Below are 21,295 nucleotides of genomic sequence, written 5' to 3' on the forward strand. Positions count from 1 at the left end.
TGTCCCCAGGAAGTGCCCTGTTCCTGCCGCAGCTCATGGGTGATGACTTATGGGTGAAACCTGGACGGGGGCCTTGGGCTGGAGGGCATCTGCCAAAAAGCGCCTCTGGGTGAGGCTGGGAGCGGCCAGTCTTAAGGCAGCGCTGCCCCAGGCCGGGCCCTTCACCAGCTCGCGCTCACTGTAAGGTAGTTACGACTCTTCCTCAAGCCTGTTCGGAGGAGGGGGGGTGCGGGGCCTGCTCACGTTCGCTCTCCTAGGAGGGCAGAGCCAGGAGCCGAGCCCAGGCCCGCTGTCCCTGCAGCCCAGCCCTGAGCGCCGGCTCCGCTCCCCACCCGTGGCTCTGAGCGCTCTGATGCTCTGCAGTGAAAGCCTCCACGGAAGCTGCGCGTCGGCGCAAGAGCCGAAAGGGAATGAAAAACCCGTCTTGTTGGCAAAAGGAGAGGCTCTGTGACCAGACGGGATAGGGAAGCGCAGGGACCCGGAAATGACGCTTACTCACTGCGCACCTACTAAGTGCCAGGCACTGCTCTGGGTGCAGGGGGCCCTGCAGCGAATACATCTGCTGCTCCCGTGCAGCTCCCGTGCTACCCAGGGATACAGACAACCAACCAGTGCACGTGCGACCCCAAGGCAGTGGTCGCAGGATGGAGGACAGGACAAGGAGGGGGAGCGAGGTTAGGGAGGGGACTGCAAACAAAGGCCCGAGTGCAGGGAGGTCCCTCGCTGTGCTGACACCAGCAGGAGCCACACAGTCCCTGGGCTGGGAGGACAGCCGGCTGGGATGGAGGGAGCCAGAGGTGTCACTAGGGCTCCGTGCACCAGCAAGGACTTGTGTACCGGTGAGGACTCGTCTCCCGCAAGGCGCTACGCCACCCATCTCGGGTCTGTAATGGGCTCCCTCTGGGGCAGAGACGAGACTGCAGGTGACAGAATGGTAGCCCTGTTAAGAGACGATTTTAGGGCTGAGCACGGAGAGGGGCTCCGAGCCCCCTGGTAGAGCGATGCCGTGGCCGTAACAACCAGTCCCCGGCTGCGGTACACACAGACCCCGTCCCTTCAACACACCCTGAGCCGAGACGTTTGCTCGTGAACAGATCTTACTGAGGGCCTTTTGTGCATGCCAGGCACTGCCCTGGTGCCTGGAATAGGTACCTCGGTGACCCAACAAAACATAGCCCCTGTCTCTGGAGCTTGCACTCTGGGAGGGAGGAGCTGCGCGAGCAGGAACAAGATGCAAGTCATACTTTACACGAGGTGGGGGCGGAAGTGAGCAGGGGAAGGGGGCTGGGAGTGGGCAGCTCGCACAGTGCGGATCCAGGGCTGCCGGGGCAGACACTGCACTGGTGAAAGAGAACGTGAGCTGTGATTCACCAGCCCCGAGTGTGTGCCAGACCGGGCACCAGGGGCTGGCAGTGCGTTAGGCCACCCCGACCTGAGACCGAGGCTTCCAAGTCGGCCCCGTGTCCCAGCAGCCCGCCCCGTCCATGCTCTGGAGATGGGTGAGTATTTCCGGGAGGCAGAGGTGAGCCTGCCTCAGGCCAGCCCTGCTTCTGTCCCCCCCGCAGACGCCCAGCGCGGACCTGTTCCACTACGACAGCATGAATGCCGTCAACTGGGGCATGCGAGGTGGGTGCGGCCTCGGCCGGGACTCCTCAGGGCCCCTTCTCATGCGCTGCTCCTCACGGCCTGGCCTTGGACGGATGCTGGCCCCGTGCTGGGCTCCGTCCAAACCCTGAGCGCCTTTCCCTCCCGCCCCTCCCTCGTCCCAGGCTCCTCCCTCCATCCTCCCCAGACCATCTGTCCCATCGCATCGGGGCTCCCAGAGCCCTGCCGAGAGCTCCCCGCCCGGTACTGCTGGGCTGGCGGCGCCTGCCAGCCCAGGGCGCCCTGTTGCGCCAAACCTCCGCGAGCCTCGTTTCCCCTGCCAGTGCTGCTCTCCCGCCACCTCTGCCAGGGCCTCAGAGCAGGCTCGGGCGGGCGGCAGGCCACATCCAAGCCGAGGATCCCCCAGACGTCAGGGGTCCCGCCCCTGAGCTTGGCCGCCTCAGACTCTTGTTTCTACTCTAAATCTCTCAAAAGTCATGTTCCCCCTAAAGACGCATCTCGGGATCAGCGCGACCCCCGCTCCCCACTGTGTTCCCCGCAGCCTCGACAAGGACAGGGCTGCTGGCACGGGGGCCAGTGCTGCGATGCAAGCCAAGACTGATGGTTTCCACTCTGTCTCCTTTCTCCCAACAGAGTACAAGGTAAAGAAGATACGTAGGCCCCGAGGGTCTCTGGGACTTGGGCGTTGCGACCCTGGGGACCGGCAGGAAGATGACAGCACCGCCTGTGCAGGGAAGGGAACGTCAGTGTGTAGCCCCGGGTGCTCGTGGGGCCTGCCCGGTCCCTCCTGGGCCGCGTCCCCGGAATCCGGCCCGCCGTCTCTCGCCTCCTGAAAGCAGCCCGTCCCCTGACCTCGGAGGCTTGCCAGGCGAGGCACCTCCAGTCAGGAGCCTGTGGGCTCACGTTAAGGCCACATGCCACCACGCTCGCCCCTGGCACTGTTTGAGGGTCCGGGGCCTTGCCTTCGGGGAGACGGTACCTCAAGGCTGTCAGGAGACCCCAGAGAGGACAGACGCAGCCCTCCCTCCAGACGCCACGCTCTGGGCCTTTCTGGATAGAGGCGGGAGCCCACGCGTGGCACACGTCTGACCGCCCCGCAAACGCCCTCCTCTCTCCTTAGATCTACCCATACGAGCTGCTGCTGGTCACCACGAGAGGAAGAAACCGGCTGCCCAAGGACGTGGACCGGACGCGTTTAGAGGTACATGGGGGAGGGGCAGGAGCCTTTAGGTTAGACGCCGTCCCAGAAATTGCGCAGCTCGGGAGGGGCAGGCAGCACGCCAGGCATGAAGGTTGCACAGCCGGCTGAGAAAGCAGGGTCCAGCCAGCGCTGTTCCGGATGTTCTGGCCGAGCAGGCTTCGGCGGAGGTTCCCGAAGGCATCGGAGGAGCGCTGGACTGGGGCCTGCCCTCAGGGCCTGCCGTCCGTTAGACCAGCAGAAAGGGCACTGGTGTGAGGCAGGGTTTTAGAGAAAATCAGTGCCTGTGAGAGCAGAGAGGGACGGCTCCGTGCGAGGGAAGGCAGGCGGGCAGGGCTCGAGTCAGGCTCCCAGCTCCCAGCCTCGATGCTGCCACTCCAGCTGGACAGCTTGGCTGTGTGACAAGGACCTCATCAAACCCTAGTGCTCTCCTCTGTAAAGCGGAGAGATTGCCATGCTTCCCTCCAGGTGCCAGATGACACACGCGAGACGATAGGCGCGGAGCCCTTGCCACAGAGCTTGGCGTGGACGAAGCAGAAATTCTCCACCCAGGTTTCATTGCTGTTGCTCAGAGAACACGCCGGGGCTGGGGGGTTGACACGGCGTCCAGGAAGACGAGGGATGTGGGTGGCTGGCGGTGGGCGGGCCTGCGCGGATGGAGAGGAGGAGCAGAGCGTCCCGAGCAGTGGGGACAGCGTAGGGCAGGGGCAGCGGTGGCCTGGGCGTGGCCTTGGGCTCTTAACCTGCCGCGACCCTCGGTGTGGAGTGCCACCCCTCGTTACACTGGTGCCAGGAGCGCATGCCGCCCTTTCTCCGCCTCTCCCCAGGGACGCCCTTGCCAGCTCGCCAGGCTGCTCGCTCCTGAGGCCCTTCTAGTGAGGCCGGTGCCCCCAAGCCTTCCCCAGGCTGCGTGGCTCGGCTCTCGCTCCAGGCTGCCGGCAGCCCTGTGTCCAGAGCACAAGTCAGCACCTCCCTCCTTTACAACTGTTTTTTCCGCCTCCGTCTGGGTCTGTTTCCGCTGGGGGCTCTGAGGTCATGTCTGCAGAACGAGGGCAGGCCTAGACGAGAGGAGGCTTGGCGCTTCCTGGGACCAGCCTATCAAGCACCCTGACCCGATGCCGAGGGACTTGCCCAGGGCAGAGGGTGGGGGCTGGAGGAGGGGGAGGCAGCTGGGCCAGGAAGCTCCGCAAGTCCTTCCCGCCCCAGGGCAGCCGGGGCGTGGCAGCAGCAGAAACAGCCGTAACCACAGCCTCCTTTGGCTGCGTGGCAGCGTCTGCGGGTGCTGAAGGGGACAGCTCCCACGGCCGCTCGGCAGAGCCAGCTTCAGGGATGGACGTGCTCCCGGCCCGGTTCGCCCTGGAGGACTGCGTGCCCCCACCTCTCCAGGACAGCCAGAAGCTCAGAGCAGGGAAAGCAGCCTTCCCTGGGCATCAGAATCACTGAAGGGGCTTTTTAAAAATACCAACCCAGGGCCTCACTCAGGACCAACTAAACCACAATCTGGGGAGGAAGCTCGGGCTTCAGTATTTTTCAGAGGCTCCACGGGCATCTGCTGTACAAGCGGAGCTGAGAACACGGAGCTACACACACTGCCAGCTCCTTGCAGCGGTTCAGGGAGGGCACGGAGGAAGGAAGGCCCTGACCTGTCCTCAAGGGCTCAGAGTATAGATATTTGTTCATTCAACAAATATGCCTTAAAACCTATTATATACGCCAGGTACTGTTCTAGATGCTTGCAGTAGATGCGTGAGTGAAAGAAGGATCCCTGCCCCCTTGGAGCTGGCGTTCTCACGTGAGCACATGGACAGCAGGTGGCACAGATCACGAATGTACCATGTGTACCGTGTGTGCGGTACGGATGCCATATGTGGGAAGGCAGCGAGGCTGGGGTGGGGGGAGAGGGGCAGAGGGACGGGGCTGCGAGTTAAAGGGGCCGAGGCGCCGTTTTAAAAGGGTGCTCAGGGTAGGTCTCCTTGGAAATGTGGCAGCTGAGCAAAGCCCTGAAGCAGGTGGGGGTCAGCCGGCCTCACGCGGGAAGAGGAGCAGCCGCCGCCACCGCCCCAGCCCCAACGCAGGACGGGCCCGCTGCATTGGAGGGCAGCAGGGCCGGGCCCACGAGCCAGGGTGAGGAGGCGAGGAAGCCCCGGGACCGGAGACCAGGGCCTGCTCTGTGCCAGACACATGAAGAGCTCACCGCACTAGTGTCAGGGGCCGAGTGCCGTGCTGGGCCCCAGACCCACCCCATCTCAGGCCCACTCGCTGTGTCCCGGAGGCAGGTGCTGGGTCGCTCCCACTGTCCAGAGACGAAACTGAGGCTCTGCGAGGTGACGTGACATGCCCAAGGTCACACACTCCCATCCGCCCAGCGCTCGAGCCCATGCCCGTATCCTTGGTGCTTAAAGTCTGTGGCGAACATCAGACGGACAGGGTGCCATCAGGCGTCTGAGATCTCCGAGGAGAAAGAAGGCTGCAGCTGCCCTGCGCCGGAGGGAGAGAAGGAAAGCTGAGACGCCCCCGGGTCCTCCTGCGCCTGCCCGGGTGGCGTCTGCCATTGCTTTACCCTGTGGTGTAGAAAGAACACTTGCGGAGTTCCCGTCGTGGCGCAGTGGTTAACGAATCCGACTAGGAACCATGAGGTTGCGGGTTCGGTCCCTGCCCTTGCTCAGTGGGTTAACGATCTGGCGTTGCCGTGAGCTGTGGTGTAGGTTGCAGACGCGGCTCGGATCCCGAGTTGCTGTGGCTCTGGCGTAGGCCGGTGGCTACAGCTCCGATTCAACCCCTAGCCTGGGAACCTCCATATGCCGCGGGAGCGGCCCAAGAAATAGCAAAAAGACAAAAAAAAAAAAAAAAAAAAAAAAAAGAAAGAACACTTGCGAACCCAGTGAGAAAGCCAGCTGGAGCATCAAGAGGAACGACGACTCGCCCACAAAAAAAGAACAAGCGAGACTGAATTAGCTTCCCCGCAGCCCATGTTGTGGAAGGAGCAGAGAAGCCCTCGTAGCCGCGTGGTTTTCAGCACTCAGTGAAAATCAAACCAACACGGGCGAGTTAGCAGCCCGAACCTCAGAAGGGCACCGTCTACACTGATGGAGCCCGAAGGAGCCTAACCACATGTGATGGGTGGACGCTGAATCCTCAAACAGCCACCTCTGTAAAGACACTCTGGCACAAACAGAGGGATTTCCTTATCGACCGGTGTTAGGTAATCCCGTGGAACTGTGGTCCGTTTTCCATGGGTTTACCCAGGCTGTTGTGGTTCGGCAAGAAAACATCCAGTGTTTTGAGATGCAAACTGCAGGACTGAACTGACAGAGTGACCAGGGTTCACTTTAAGATACTTCGACAGGAGTTCCCCTCGTGGCTCAGTGGTTGATGAATCCGACTGGGGACCATGAGGTTGCGGGTTCGATCCCTGGCCTTGCTCAGTGGGTTAAGGATCTGGCGTTGCCATGAGCTGTGGTGTGGGTTGCAGAGGCGGCTCGGATCCCTCGTGGTTGTGGCTGTGGTGTAGGCCGGCGGCTACAGCTCCGATCCGACCCCTAGCCTGGGAACCCCCATATGCTGTGGGAGCGGCCCAAGAAATGGCAAAAAGAAAAAAAAAAAGATACTTCGACAAAGAAAACAGATGAAGCCAATGTGGCCGACTCTTAACACTCACCGACTCTGGGTGACAGGCGTGGATGGGCAAGGTGCGATTTCCTCTCCTCTGTTTTTGAAAGTTTCGTAAAAGAAAGACCTAAGAAATGTGTAATGGGACTGGCCAGGAGGGGCAAGGCGAACACACTGCCCCTGGCGTCGGAAGCCCTGGCCTTTGGTCTCAGCTCCACCACCTGCCTCCGCCCGACCCACGCCCACCGCATTCTCAGACTCTGGGTTTTCTCATCGTTCAACTGCACAGGAGTAATTCCTGGATTCTAGAGCAGCCAGAACTCAATGAGGAAAACGCACAGTTATGAACTACTGAGCATGATACAAATGTGATGCAAGGAACTGGGGGTGGTAACACTAGGTAGTAATTTAAAAAAAAAAAACTCAGAGTCACCAGCAACCAATGATGCCTAACAGAAGTGCCGAAGTTACTTTTACCTTCAGTCCTGAAAACGTTAGTTCACAGTGATGGACCAGAAAATTGGCTAATTTTTGTTTGTTTACTTATTTATTGTCTTTTTGTCTTTTCTAGGGCCGCACCTGAGGCACATGGAAGTTCCCAGGCTAGGGGTCCAGTCGGAGCTGTAGCCGCCAACCTACACCAGGGCCACAGCAACTCGGGATCCAAGCCTCATGTGTGACCTACACCACAGCTCACGGCAATGCCGGATCCTTAACCCACTGAACGAGGCCAGGGATAAACCTGAAACCTCATGGTTCCTAGTCAGATTTGTTAACCACTGAGCCATGACGGGAAGTCCAAAATTGGCTAATTATTATGTGGCTATGTATATAATTCTCATTTACTCTCCTTCACTATCCAATTAGCTTATAATTGCTACCAACAGGTCAGCTCAGTGTTTGCAATAAATTTTTAGGCAGGATATATGCCATCTGTTTCTCTCTTTAAACATAAGAGTTCCCATTGTGACTCAGTAGGAAAAAAATCTGACTATCCATGAGGACGCAGGTTTGATCCCTGGCCTCGCTCAGTGGGTTAAGGATCCGGCATGGCTGTGAGCTGTGGTGTGGGTCGCAGACACGGCTCGGATCCCACGTTGCTGTGGCTGTGGTGCAGACCGGCAGCTGTAGCTCCAATTTGACCCCTAGCCTGGGAACCTCCATAGGCCATGGATGTGGCAAAGACAAAACAAAAAATTTTTAAAAACATAACTAAATTTTACTTTGAAAAATTGGACACATCCATACAAGTTGCAAGAATAATGAGCATCCATCTACCCTGCACCCAAATGCACCATCGTTTACCTTTTGCCACATTCCAAGTGCCTGTATTTCTAACTTTAAAAGCTTTTGACACTGTATCAACTTTCAAGGCTGCTTGAAGGGAGGCAAAGCTCAGGCAGCAAGGGGTTTAAAAAACCTGCCAAGACATGGAGAACAGTGGTTCACTATGTGGTCTACAAGGAGAGAGACGAAAGGACATTTCAGGGGGTAGAAAAATCTGGACAGTCCTTTTTTCTTGACTGGCCTAAGGAGCAGCCTTCTAGATCATTTTGCAAACGTAGTGAGAGGAAATAGACCCTAAAATCTTGTCTCTGCTTCCTTTTTCTTCCAAAGCAGAGAGCAGTAGCATGAACCCGTGCACGCTCCTGCACACAGAAGGCGAGGAGCAGGGATGCGGGGCGGGGGAGGCCCCCCCAGGATGGGAGGAGAGGTCTCGGGCAGGTGGCGGGGGGCGCTCTCCAGCCGGCCCAGCTGCAGCGGTCCCTCCCAAGAAACAGGCGTCACGCGTTCATCCATTCAGCAGCTATCCACCCCACACCTTGCATGGGTCAGACGCTGTGCCAGGCACACAGCACAGCCGGGGGAAACGTACAGGGACCACGCCTGTCTCCACCTGCCCCCGGCCTCCACCTCGCATCCTCAGGCTCGTCCCTCTCTGTCTGCCCCACCTCCCTGCAGCGCCACCTGTCCCAGGAGGAGTTCTACCAGGTCTTCGGCATGACCATCTCCGAGTTTGACCGGCTGGCCCTCTGGAAGAGGAACGAACTGAAGAAGCAAGCCCGGCTGTTCTAGGCAGAGGCTCTATAAATATATATGCATTTATATACAGATATATGTAAAATCTCTATCCCGAAGCGCGGTATAACCCTCTCTTGTGTAATGGGACACGCTGCCTGCCATGAGACTCCTTTTTCTGTACCATCAGGCAAGCCCACATCAGCGAGCTATTTTTATGCTCCTTACTTTCTCTTTTCTAAGTGCACTGGGGTTGGGAAGGGATTTGAGGGCACTCCCGTCCTTTTACTGGGGAGCTTTTTTATACCAAAACACCTGTCCTGACTTGGGTTCCCCGAGGCCCACCTCTCCCTCCTAAGGGAGGTGCCCAAGGGATCTCTCTTCCCCCCGCCGCTTGGCTCCGCTCCCCAGGCTCCAGAGGCCAGGCTGGCCATGCAGTTCTCCCACCTTATTGGCCCCGGGGGGCCCCCTCCTGGGAGGAGCCACAGCATCCGTCCCGAGTCTCTGAGCACCTCTGGGAGCCGGGAAGGGTTTCTGACCACCCCCACGAGGGCTCACGTGCTCCCTGGGGGTGATGCAGCCCAAAGGGTGGGCCCCACATCGACTCGTTGCAGAAGCAGACCAGCGGCCAGGACCTTGGCCTCCGCTCCCCTTCCCAGTGCCCCGTCCCTTGAGCCTCCCCCTCTCTCGTCCTAATCTACGACCCCCCCGAGGAGGAGAGAAAGCACTTCCCTTCCCCGCACCGTTACTGCCAGCGGCCCCTGCCCGGCGCCCAGTGGAGAACCGGAGGGAAGGAGCGGGAGGCGGAGCAGAGCGCCCGCTAGAACGGTGATCACCTCTCAGGGCCCCGCTCACTGCTCCCCGAACCTCCTGGCTCTCCCGCCCTGGAGGAGAGGCCCGTGACCGCGCCTGAAGTCCTCAGCCTTACGACAATCTACGTGCCTGACACCTCACCGCAGGGCTCAGGCTCCCCCCCAGCTCCAGCCGAAGACCTGGACAGACAGTCACCCCCCAGCTCCAGCCGAAGGCCTGGACAGACAGACACAGCGCCTGGGTCACCGAGGCCGTGTCCTCCATCTGCTGGTGCCTCGGCTCCCGCTGCGGCGCTGGCCACGGGTGCCGGGGGACCCTGCGGAGGAAGGGCCGCCTGCGGGATTCCGAAGTGGAGCGCCGGCCAGACCCTCGTGGGCCTGCTGGCTCCCTCGGCGGCTGCCTTCCCTGCCTCCCTGCCTTCCGGGACGGGGGTGGGCGGTGAACCTTCTCTCCGCCCCTCCCCAACCTGCAGCGGCGCGTTGGCGATGTCTGGTGGGATCTCCTCCTCCCTGGAGATGCCCTGAGTCAGACCACTGAGGTCAAGGAGGAAGAAGCAGAAGTGGCAATTTCGACTCTCAGGGGGCTGCCGACGTGATGTGGCAAATCCAGAACTGACGTCCACCCAACGAACCCTCACTGAGCACCTGTGCTAAGCACCTACTGCATACTGCGCACCGAACGGGGGAGGGAGATGGGTATACCGGGATGATCGCCGTGGGGCCCCGTCCGGGGCACACGCCCTACCAACCGGCATCATCACACACGTGGTCAAACAGGATGATGTGCGGCAGGAAGTGACAGACAGCGTGGGCAAGTGACATTACTGAGAAGGAGAGCGCTCTGGCTGAGACGGCCTTGGCGCAACGTCCAGAAAGGTCTCTGTTGACGGGGAGGAGGCTGACTTGAAAGGGGGTGGGATGGGGGCCAGAAGGGAGGGTTAACAGGCTCTCATTTAAACTGTCAACCCTCTTGGCAACGTCTCTTTTTGGCCTATGTCTTTCGACTGTCCTGACCCCTTTCGAAATGTCCCCAGCCAGACGCAAGCATTGAAACTGCCTCATTATCACTGGTTGAGAACTTGGCAAAGACAGAAAGGCTTTTGTTACTGTTGCTGGATATGTTCTTTCTCATAAAAGCACATCATTTCACCCCGTACGTGTGTCCTTCTGTCATTTCTAGTGTGAGTCAAAATGAGGGACCTGGGGGGAGGCTGAACGAGGCATATTTTTCAAAGGACAAGGGTCAGAAAGCAGCCAGCCCTGCCTTGGCCTCTGGTTCTGCTTCTGTAGGAAAGCTTGATGCGATAAGCATGACCCAGAGCTGCCCGCACAACACGGGTCCTGCGGATGGAAGAGGACGCTCCAATAGCAAACAAGGTTCCCTGATCCACCCTCTTCACAGGAGGACCCAGGTAAGCCGGCCGGCTTCCCAGACGTAGCGAACCAGGAGCGGGGGAAGCGGGGCGCGGGTCCGAGGCCTCGTCCTCCGCCAGAAACCCCCCGGCTCCGCAGGGCTCTCCTCCGACTCAGCCTCCGCTCCTGACAGACACGGAGGGGGGAGGTCGGGACGGCAGAGGGCACCGCCCCCCCCCCCGGCAGACACGTCAAAAGTACCTCCACACACAGAGGGGTCCCCACAGAAAGCCTCCTGGAAACGGGCAGGAGATCCAGTTGGTACAACGAAAGCTGTAAGATTCCCGCATACGTGGGCAGGACCAAAAAGGAAAAAGGGCCTGGCACCCCGGAACGGGAGCCGCGGAAGAGCAAAAGCCCCTCACCCGGGGAGCCCCCTTCGCCAGCCAGGAGAGGAGCGGGAGCCGCAGCGGCCTGGTCCCCGCTGGAGAGGGGCACGTGTGCCCAGGGGCCGGCAGTCCGGGCAGGACATCACTCGTGTCGGCCGCACCCCGCGCTGGGCACGGAGACGCGGGCTCGAGCAGACGCATCGGGCGGAAGGACTCGGCTCGTGGGTGGAGAGGGCTCAGTGGGCCTGGAAGGGGGGTGGGGGCCAGGCCGCCACTGTCCGCGTGCAAGGGCAGCGCCCGGGGCCACCGTAAGAACCACGGTCACAGTGCTCACGGAGAGACGTGGCCCCCCCTGGCGGCGGCTCTGTGAGCCCGGACGTGCTGGCCGGGGCTGGCAGCACAGCAGACGGTCAGGTTGCCACAGCAACGGAAGGTCCAGGCGCAGGTCCAGCCTCAATGGACTGTGTGGGTGAGCACAGCAGGTGGCAGAGCATCACAGGACCGCAGTCCCTGGCAGCAGCCCCGGGGAGGGGTACGCAGTGGTTCTGTTCCCAGCGGGAGTGCCCCAGTTCTGCCTACCTGACCTCACAGCTTGGAGCCAGATCTGGGTAGGACAAGCTCTGGAAGAACCCTGTCACAGAGGCAGCCCAGGGCCTAGTGGCAGCACAGCCACCTCCATCCCTGCAGCCACAATGCCCCAGCCCCCAGCACCCACCTAACACCAGGTCTCAGACAAACACAACAGGGAAGGGACCTGAGCTTGGGCTGCTTCTGGGCAAAGCTGAGGACACCTGCACAGGTGGCACGTAGGTTCGCTGTGGCCACACAGGCATCACTTTCTCTGGCACACTCACCTCGGTGGGGACAGAGCACACACTGAAGGGCAAGGGAGCCTCATCGAACCCCACCTTCAGAGTTCTCATGCCAACAGCAGGGGAGCAGACCCCACCCCTGACAGGGCTGTGACAGCCTCAGGACAAAGAGGAAGCCCTGCCCAACGTCCAGGGCAGGTTCCCCACAACTGCGCCCCCTATCAGGGGATGACGGCCAGCACACTCTAAAGAAAGACAGGCCTGACAACCATGCCGAAAACACGGCACCCGCCCACTGCACACAGAGACGCTTCTGCATAAAAACAGCCCTGCGAGACCTCAGTAGATGCGTCTTTCTCCTCAACACACAGACATAAATTTAAGTAAAGTGAAAAAGCATGGTAACTACTCCCAAATGAAAGGCTAAGAGAGATGCCCTGCCAGAACAGACCGTAGAGCAGGCCTCTGTGGTCTACTAGACCTCAGATTCAAAGAGGAGGTTATAAAACACTAAGGGAATTAAGAGTATCAGTAGACACGCAAATCATCACACCAGCAACTGCCACACTGTAAACCCGCTGCACTCAACCACTCTTGAAAAATGGGGGGGAAAGAACAATAGCAGGTAAATGCAGATCAGGTTAAGGAACTGAAACTGTAAAGAGGAACCAGTCAAAACCGGACAAATCCACTCCTGAGGTAAAAACAGCTCAAGGCATCAAGAGCAGACTAGATAACGCAGAAGAGCGAGTGAGGGGTCTGGCAGACAGAACACGGGAAATCACCCAACCAGAACAACAGAGACACAAACTTGAAAAGTGAAGGCAACATACAACAGGATCATATAAAGCACATCAGCCTGCTCGTGACGGGGCTGCAGGAGAAAGAGAAATGGGATTGAAAACGCCCTTGAAGAAATTACGGCTGGAAACTTCCAAAACCTAAAGGAGGAAATGGATATCCAGGTACAGGAAGCACAGAGGTTCCCCCAAACAAGGGGAATCCAAACACACCCACACCAAGCACATCACTTTAAAATGGCAAAATTTAAAGGGAAGATCCGAAAGGCACAAAGCAAAAAATAAGAGTCCATTACAAGGGAACTCCCAGAGGCTATCTGCTGACTTCTCTACGGAAACTTTGCAAGCCAAAAACATATCAAAATATATTTGATATATTCAAATCCTGAAAGGGAAAATTTGCAACCAAGACACTCTTTCCAGAATGATTATTTACAAGAGAAGGAGAAAGGGATTCCCACACTGGCTCAGCAGGTTAAGAACCTGACACTGTCTCTGAAGATGCAGTTCAATCCCTGGCCTCACTCAGTGAGTTAAGGATCTGACATTGCTGGAAGCTGTGGCACAGGTCACAGATGTGGCTCGGATACAATGTGGCTGTGGCATAGGCCTGCAGCTGCAGCTCCAATTCAATCCCTATCCTGGAAACTGCCATATGCTGCAGATGGGCTGTTTGAAAAAAAAAAAGGAGAGAGACTTTTTCAAAGAAGCAAAAACTGAAAGAATACAGAAATATTAAACATAACCTAAAAGAAATACTGGAAGTTCTTTTCTAAATGGAAAAGAAGCAAGAATCTATAGGAAAGGGAAAAACACAATATCAAAGGGAAATATAAAAGAACTGAAGATCACTTAAATAAGCCAGTACGAACATTAAAAAAAATCACAAAATTTATAAAAGTGATTAAAACTACAATTAACAGCAAATGATAAATATGAAGATGCAAAATAGGACATCGAAATCACAAAATGTGCAGAGGGGAAGTGAAAAAAATGGAGATATGTTAGAGACCCTCCTCTTCTCGTGATTTCGGGTTTTGGTGGTGTATTTGTGTGGGGATAACTTCCTGCCTTTACTGTATGTGTGCCTTTACCAGGGAGCCTTGTATTTGTAATTTTCTTGTTTCTAGTTGTGGCCTTTTCTTTTCCACCTAGAAAAGTTCCTTTATTATTTGCTGTAAAGCTGGTTTAGTGGTGCTAAATTCTCTTAACTTTTTTGCTTGTCTGTAAAGCTCTTCATTTCTCCTTCAAATCTGAATGAGAGCCTTGCTGGGTAGCGTCATCTTGGTTGGAGGATTTTTCCTCTCATCACTTTAAGTATATCGTGCCACTCCCTTCTGGCCTGTAGAGTTTCTGCTGAAATAGTGGCTGACATTCTTGTATGTTACTCATTTCTTTTCCCTGGCTGCTTTCGGTATTTTCTCTTTGTCTTTAATTTTGGTCAGTTTGATTAATATGTGCCTCGGGGTGTTCCTTCTTGGGTTTATTTTATATGGTACTCGTTGTGTCCTGGATTTGAGTGATTCCTTCCCCATGTTAGGGACGTGTTGGGCTATTATCTCTTCAGATATTTTCTCTGGCCCCTCCTCTCTCTCTTCTCCTTCTGTCACCCCTATAATATGGATGTTGGTGCATTTAACGTTGTCCCAGAGTTCTCTGAGACGGTTTTCATTCCTTTTCCATCTTTTTTTTTTCTTTTCTCTGTAGCATCAGTGATTTCTACCAGTCTGTCTTCCACCTTGCTTGTTCGTTTTTCTGCCTCCTGTATTCTGCTGTTGGTTCCTTCTACTGAATTTGTATTTCATTTATTGTATTTTGCATTTCTACTGACTGCCTGGATGGATGCAAAACAAGACCCATATATATTCTGTCTTTAAGAGACCCACTTCACTTCTAGGGACACATACAAACTGAAAGTGAGAGGATGGAAGATGATACTCTGTGCAAACGGAAATCAAAAGAAAGCTAGAGTAGCAGTACATATCAGACAAAATACACTTTCAAAGAAAGAATGTTACAAGAGACAAAGAAGGACACTACCTATTGATCAAAGGATCAATCCAAAAAGAAGATGTAACAATTGTAGGTATATATGCACCCAACACAGGAGCATCTCAATATATAGGGCAACTGCTAACAGCCATAAAAGGAGAAATCAACGACAGCACAGTGAGAGTGGAGGACTTTAACACCCCACTTATAGCAATGGACAGATCAACCAGACAGTAAATAAATAAGAAAACACAGGCCTTAAATGATGCACTAGACCAGATGGATTTAATTGATATTTATAGAACATTCCATCCAAGAGCAGCAAAATGCACAACATTCTCAAGTGTCCATGGAACATTCTCCAGGATAGATTACATGCTGGCCACAAAGCAAGCCTCAGTAAATTTAAGTAAACTGAAACATCAAGCATCCTTTCCAACCACACTGCTATGAGATTAGAAATCAACCACAAGGGGAAAAAACTGTAAAAAAACCCCACAAACATGTGGAAGCTAACAATGTGTTACTAAACAATGAATGGATCCCTAAAGGCATCAAAAAGGGAATCAAATAATATCCAGAGACAAATGAAAATGAAAATACAATGATCCGAAACCTATGGGACACAGCAAGAGCAGTTCTAAGAGGGCAGTTGACAGCAACACAAGCCTACCTCAGGAAATAAGAAGCATCTCAAACCACCTAACCTTCCACTACAGCAACTAGAGAAAGAACAAACAAAACACAGAGTTAGGAGAAGGAAAGAAATTATAAAGATCACAGTAAAAATAAATGAAACATAGACAAGGAAAGCAATAGTAAAGATCAATGCAATTGAAAGATAACCAAAATTGACAAATCTTTAGCCAGACTCAGTAAGAAAAAAAGGAAGAGGGCTAAAATCAGTAAAATTAGAAATGGAGAGGTTACAGTGAACGCCACAGAAATATAAGGATCACAAGAGACTAGTACAAGCAACTACATGCCAATAAAATGTACAGCCTAGAAGAAATGGACAAACTCTTAGGAAGGTACAGTTATCCAAGACTGAACCAGGAAGAAACAGAAAATCTGAACAGACCGATTACAAGTATTGAAAGTGAAAATGTGACTTAAAAACTTCCAGAAAACCGGAGTTCCCGTCGTGGCGCAGTGGTTAACAAATCCGACTAGGAACCATGAGGTTGTGGGTTCGGTCCAGAAAACCAACGTTCAGGATCAGGTGGCTTCACAGCTGAGTTCTACGAAACATTTAAAGAGTTAACACCTATCCTTCTGAAACTAACCCCAAAAAATTGCAATGGAAGGAAACACTCAAAAACTGCTTCTATAAGGTCACCATCACCTTGATACCAAAACCGAAGATACCACCAAAAAAATAATAATAATAATACAGACCAAGACAAAAAAAAAAAAGGAGTTCCCGTCGTGGTGCAGTGGTTAACGAATCCGACTAGGAACCATGAGGTTGCGGGTTCGGTCCCTGCCCTTGCTCAGTGGGTTAAGGATCCAGCGTTGCCGTGAGCTGTGGTGTAGGTTGCAGATGCGGCTCGGATCCCCTGTTGCTGTGGCTCTGGCGTAGGCTGGCGGCTACAGCTCCGATTCAACCCCTAGCCTGGGAATCTCCATATGCCGCAGGAGCGGCCCAAGAAATAGCAAAAAGACAAAAAAAAAAAAAAAAAAAGACAAAAAAAATAATAATAATACAGACCAGTGTCACTGATGAACATAAACACAAAAATCTTCAACAAAATACGAGCAAACTGACTGCAACGATACATTAAAAGGATCATACGCCATGCTCAAGTGGGATTTATCACTGGGAGCAAGAATTTTTCCATATCTGCAAATCAATCAGTGTGACACACCACACTAATAAATTGAAGAATAAACACCATATGATCATTTCAATAGATATAAGAAAAGCTTTTGACAAAATCCAGTACTCACTTATGATAAAAATGCTCCAGAAAGTGGGCATAGCAGGACTCTACCTCAACATAATAAAGGCCATATATGACAGACCCACAGCTAACATCATTCTGAATAGTGAAAAGTTAAAGAATTTCCACTAAGATCAGGAACAAGACAAGGATGTCCATTCTCACCATTTTTATTCACCATAGTTTAGAAGTCCTAGCCACAGCAATCAGAGAAGAAAAAGAAATAAAAGAACTCCAAATTGGAAAAGAGGAGGTAAATCATTGCAGATGACATGATACTATGCATATAAAATCCTTAAGATGCTACCAGAAAACTATTAGTATTAGACTCATCAATGAATTCAGTAAAGTTACGGAATATAAAATTAATACACAGAATTCAATTGCATTTCTAAATACTCACAACAAAATGAGGAATAAATTAGGGAAACAATCCCATTTACCATCACATCCAAAAGAATAAAATACCAACACATAAACCTATCTAAGGAGACAAAAGACCTGTATTCTAAAAACTACAAGATGCTGATGGAAGAAATCAAAGATAACACAAACAGTTGGAAAGGTATACCATGCTGCTGAACTGGAAGAATTGGTGTTGTCGAAATGAGTATACGACCCAAGGCAAACTACAGATTCAATACAATCTCCATCAAACTACCATTTTTCATAGAACTAGAACAAAAAATTTTGAAATTTGTATGGCAACACAAAAGACTCCAACTGGCCAAAGCAATCCTGAAAGAAAAATGGAGCTGGACAAATCAGGCTCCCTGACTTGTCATTAAAATAGTATGGTACTGGCACAAAACAGAAATATAGATCAATTGAACAGGATAAGAAGTCCAGAAATAAAATTAATCTATGACAAAGAAGGCAGTAACACACAGCGGAGAAAAGAAAGTCTCTCCAATAACTGGTGCTGGGAAAACTGGACAGCTACGTGTAAAAGAATGAAATTAGAACACTCTCTAACACCATACACAAAAATAAACTCAAAATGAATTAAAGACCTAAATATAAGGCCAGATACCATAAAACTCATAGAGGAAAACGTAGGACACTCTCTGACATAAACTGCAGCAATTTCTATTTAGGACCCATCTCCTAGAGGAATGAAAATAAAAACAAACAAATGTTTGTTAAACTTAAAAGATTTTACACAACAAAACCACAACCCACAGAATTGAAGATATTTGCAAATGAAGCAACCAACAAGGGATTAATACCCAAAACATACAACTCATGCAGCTCAATCTCAAAAAAACAAACAACCCAATCAAAAAATGGGCAGATCTAGGGAGTTTCCATCGTGGCGCAGTGGAAATGAATCCAACTAATACCCATGAGGACGTGAGCTCAATCCCTGGCCTCACTCAGTGGGTGAAGGATCCGGTGTTGCTGTAAACTGTGGTGTAGGTCACAGACGTGGCTCAAATCGGCGTTGCTCTGGCTGTGGTGTAGGCTGGCAGCTACAGCTCCAGTTCGACCCCAAGCCTGGGAACCTCCATGTGCTGTGCCTACAGCCCTAAAAAAAAAAGAAGACAAAAACAGAAAGATAGGTGCACCCCAATGTTCACTGCTGCTCTGTTTACACTATCTGAGACACCTACGACTTAAATGTCCATCAACGAAGGAATGGAGAAAGAAGACGTGGTACATATACACAATAGAGTATTACTCCGCCATGAAAAGGAAAAAGTAATGGCATTTGCAGCGACACTGATGGAGCAAGAGATGACCATCCTAAGTGAAGTCAGCCAGACAGTGAAAGACAAACATCATGTGGTATCACTTTTATGTGGAATCTTAAAAAAGGATACAAATGAACTTATTTGCAAAAGAGAAACAGACTCACAGACTTTGAAAACAAATTTATGGTCACCAAAGGGGACAGGCAGGGGAGGGATGGTCTGGGCCCTCGGGACCGGCATATGCACACTGTGGTATAAGGAATGACTGGCCGACGGGGACCTGCTGTGTAGCACAGGAAACGCTACCTAGTCACGTGTGACTTGAACGTCAAGGAGGATCATGGGAGAAAAAGAATGTATAAAAACATATGACTGGGTCACTTTGCTGTACAGCAGAAATTGATAAAACATTGTAAATCAACCATAAAAAAAATCTTTGTATTCTCAATAACATAGAAAATGAAAAGGCAAGCTGCAGACAAAATATTTGCAAAGCATTCAGTCTGACAGATGATTTATATCTAGATTCTATAAAGAATTCGTGAAATTCAACAGTAAGACAAATGGCCCAATAAAAATGGGCAGAAGATGTGACTAAATACTTCACCAAAAAGACACAGGAATGGTAAATAAGCCCACAAAAAATGTTTATCATTTGTTCTTAGGAAAAATGCAAATTAAATCTTAAACAATGCCCTCATGCACACTGTAAAATAGCTATAGCTAAAAAAGACTAGAGGAATGAAAATAAAAACAACACCTGTCCTCACCAACACCTGGTATGGTTAGTATTTTGTATTATTATTATTGCTTTTTAGGGCCACACCCACAGCATATGGAAGTTCCCAGGCTAGGGGCTGAATCAGAGCTACAGCCGCTGGCCTACGCCACAGCCACAGCAACGCGGGATCCAAACCGCGTCTGTGACCTGCACCACAGCTCATGGCAACACTGGATCCCCAACCCACTGAGCAAGGCCAGGGACTGAACCCGCATCCTCATGGATACTAGTTGGATTCGTTTCCACTGCGCTGTAACAGGAACTCCCTGATTAGACCCCTGGCCTGGGAACCTCCATATGCCGTGGGAGTGGCCCAAGAAAATGGCAAAAAGACAAAAATAAATAAATAAATAAATAAAAACCTAAATATAAGACAAGATACCATGAAAATCCTAGAAGAGAACATAGGCAAAACAGTCCTGATATAAACCATAGCAATATTTTCTTTTTTTTTTTTTTTTTTTTTTTTTTTTTGGTCTCTTTTTGTCTTTTAGTCTTTTGTTGTTGTTGTTGCTGTCTCTTGGGCCGCTTCCGCTGCATATGGAGGTTCCCAGGCTAGGGGTTGAATCGGAGCTGTAGCCACCCGCCTACGCCAGAGCCACAGCAACTCGGGATCCGAGCCGCGTCTGCAACCTACACCACAGCTCACGGCAACGCCGGATCCTTAACCCACTGAGCAAGGGCAGGGACCGAACCCGCAACCTCATGGTTCCTAGTCGGATTCGTTAACCACTGCACCACGACGGGAACTCCCAGCAATATTTTCTTACATCGCTCTCCCAAGGCAGAAGAATCAACTGCAAAAATAAACAACTTGGAACTAAAAGGCTTTGCACAAAACAAAAAGACAACCTACAGAATGGGAGAACTTTGCAAAGGATGTGACCAAGAAGAGGTTTATTTCCAAAAATATACATACACCTCAGTATCAATAAAACAACCTAATCAAAAAACAAGCATAAAACCTAAATGGACAATTCTCTAAAGAAAACATACCAATGACCAACAGGCATGTGAAAAGAGGCTAATTACTAGAAAACTGCAAATTGAAACCACAATGAAGTATCACCTTACAGAGGTCAGAACAGCTATCATCATAAAGCCTACAAATAGGAGCTGGAGGAATTGGGCTCCTTGACCTCAGACTATACTACAAAGCTACAGTCATCAAAACATGATGGTACTGGCACCAAATCAGAAATGTAGATCAACGGAACAGGACAGAAAGCCCAGAGATAAACCCGCCCACCTACAGTCAATTACTCTACAGCACAGGAGGCAATAGTACACGGAGCAAAGACTGTCTCTTCAATAAGTGGTGCTGAGAAAACTGGACAGCTACATGTAAAAGAATGAAATTAGAACACTCTCTAACACCATACACAGGAATAAACTCAGAATGGATTAAAGACCTAAATCTAAGACCGAATACTATGAAACTCTTAGCAGAAAACATAGGCAGAATGCTCTTTGACATAAATAGCAGCAGTATCTTTTTTAGATCCATGTCCTAGAATAAGGAAAATAAAAAATAAATAAACAAATGGGGGAGTTCCGCTGTGACACACTGGGCTCAGCAGCATTTCTGCAGCTCCAGGACACAGATTTGGTCCCCTGCCCAGCAGAGTGGGTTAGAAGGATCTGGAGTTGCCACAGGTGTAGCATAGGTTGCAGCTGTGGCTCTGATCTGATCCCTGGCCCAGGAACTACATGTGCTGCAGTGCAGCAAAAAAAAAAAAAGAAAAATAAATAAATTAAATGTAAAAATAAACAAACGGGCCCTAATTAAACTTGAGTTTTTGCACAGCAAAGGAAACTGTGAATAAAATGGAAACATAGCCAATGCATGGGGGAAAATATTTGCAAATGAAGCGACCAGCAAGGAATTAATACACAAAATACATAAACAATTCATGCAGCTCAATATCACAAAAACAGATAACTCGAAAAATGGGCAGAAGATCTAAATAGACATTTCTGCAAAGAAGACATACAGATACAGATGGCCAAAAGTACACAAAAAGATGCTCAATACTGCTAATAACTAGGAAAATGCAAATCCAAACCAGTATGAGCTAGCACCTCACAAAGGTCAGAATGAGCAGCATCAAGAAGCCTGTCCATAGCAAGTGCTGGGGAGGGTGCGGAGAAGAGGCAGCGCTTCTAATGGAAACTGGTACAACCACCATGGAAGACAGCACGGAGGTTCCTTAACGGAATAAAGACAGAAGCCCCGCATGAGCCCATTCCTGAGCGCATATCCGGAGACTAGCATGATTCAAAAAGAT

General features: G+C 51.7%; 1 protein-coding gene and 1 long non-coding RNA gene across 24 annotated transcripts in view; one reads left to right on the top strand and one right to left on the bottom strand.

The window, feature by feature from the left end:
- The window catches only part of ABLIM3 (actin binding LIM protein family member 3), a 163,030-nt gene extending 152,631 nt beyond the window's left edge, over window positions 1–10,399 (top strand). For 21 of the 22 annotated variants that reach the window (XM_021084998.1, XM_021084989.1, XM_021085003.1 and 18 more), the window contains 4 exons: window positions 1,566–1,626; window positions 2,239–2,246; window positions 2,726–2,806; window positions 8,375–10,399. In XM_021084998.1, coding sequence (XP_020940657.1) covers window positions 1,566–1,626; window positions 2,239–2,246; window positions 2,726–2,806; window positions 8,375–8,488 — 264 coding nt within the window. In that variant the 3' untranslated portion in view covers window positions 8,489–10,399. Of the gene's footprint in view, window positions 1–1,537; window positions 1,627–2,238; window positions 2,247–2,725; window positions 2,807–8,374 lie in introns of all 22 variants that reach the window. The other variant, XM_021084983.1, reaches the window with a different exon arrangement.
- The window catches only part of LOC106509605, a 117,034-nt gene that overhangs the window by 19,845 nt on the left and 75,894 nt on the right, over window positions 1–21,295 (bottom strand). The gene's annotated exons all lie outside the window — the stretch shown is intronic.

This window comes from Sus scrofa, chromosome 2, assembly GCF_000003025.6.
Source record: "Sus scrofa isolate TJ Tabasco breed Duroc chromosome 2, Sscrofa11.1, whole genome shotgun sequence".
Lineage (NCBI taxonomy): Eukaryota > Metazoa > Chordata > Mammalia > Artiodactyla > Suidae > Sus > Sus scrofa.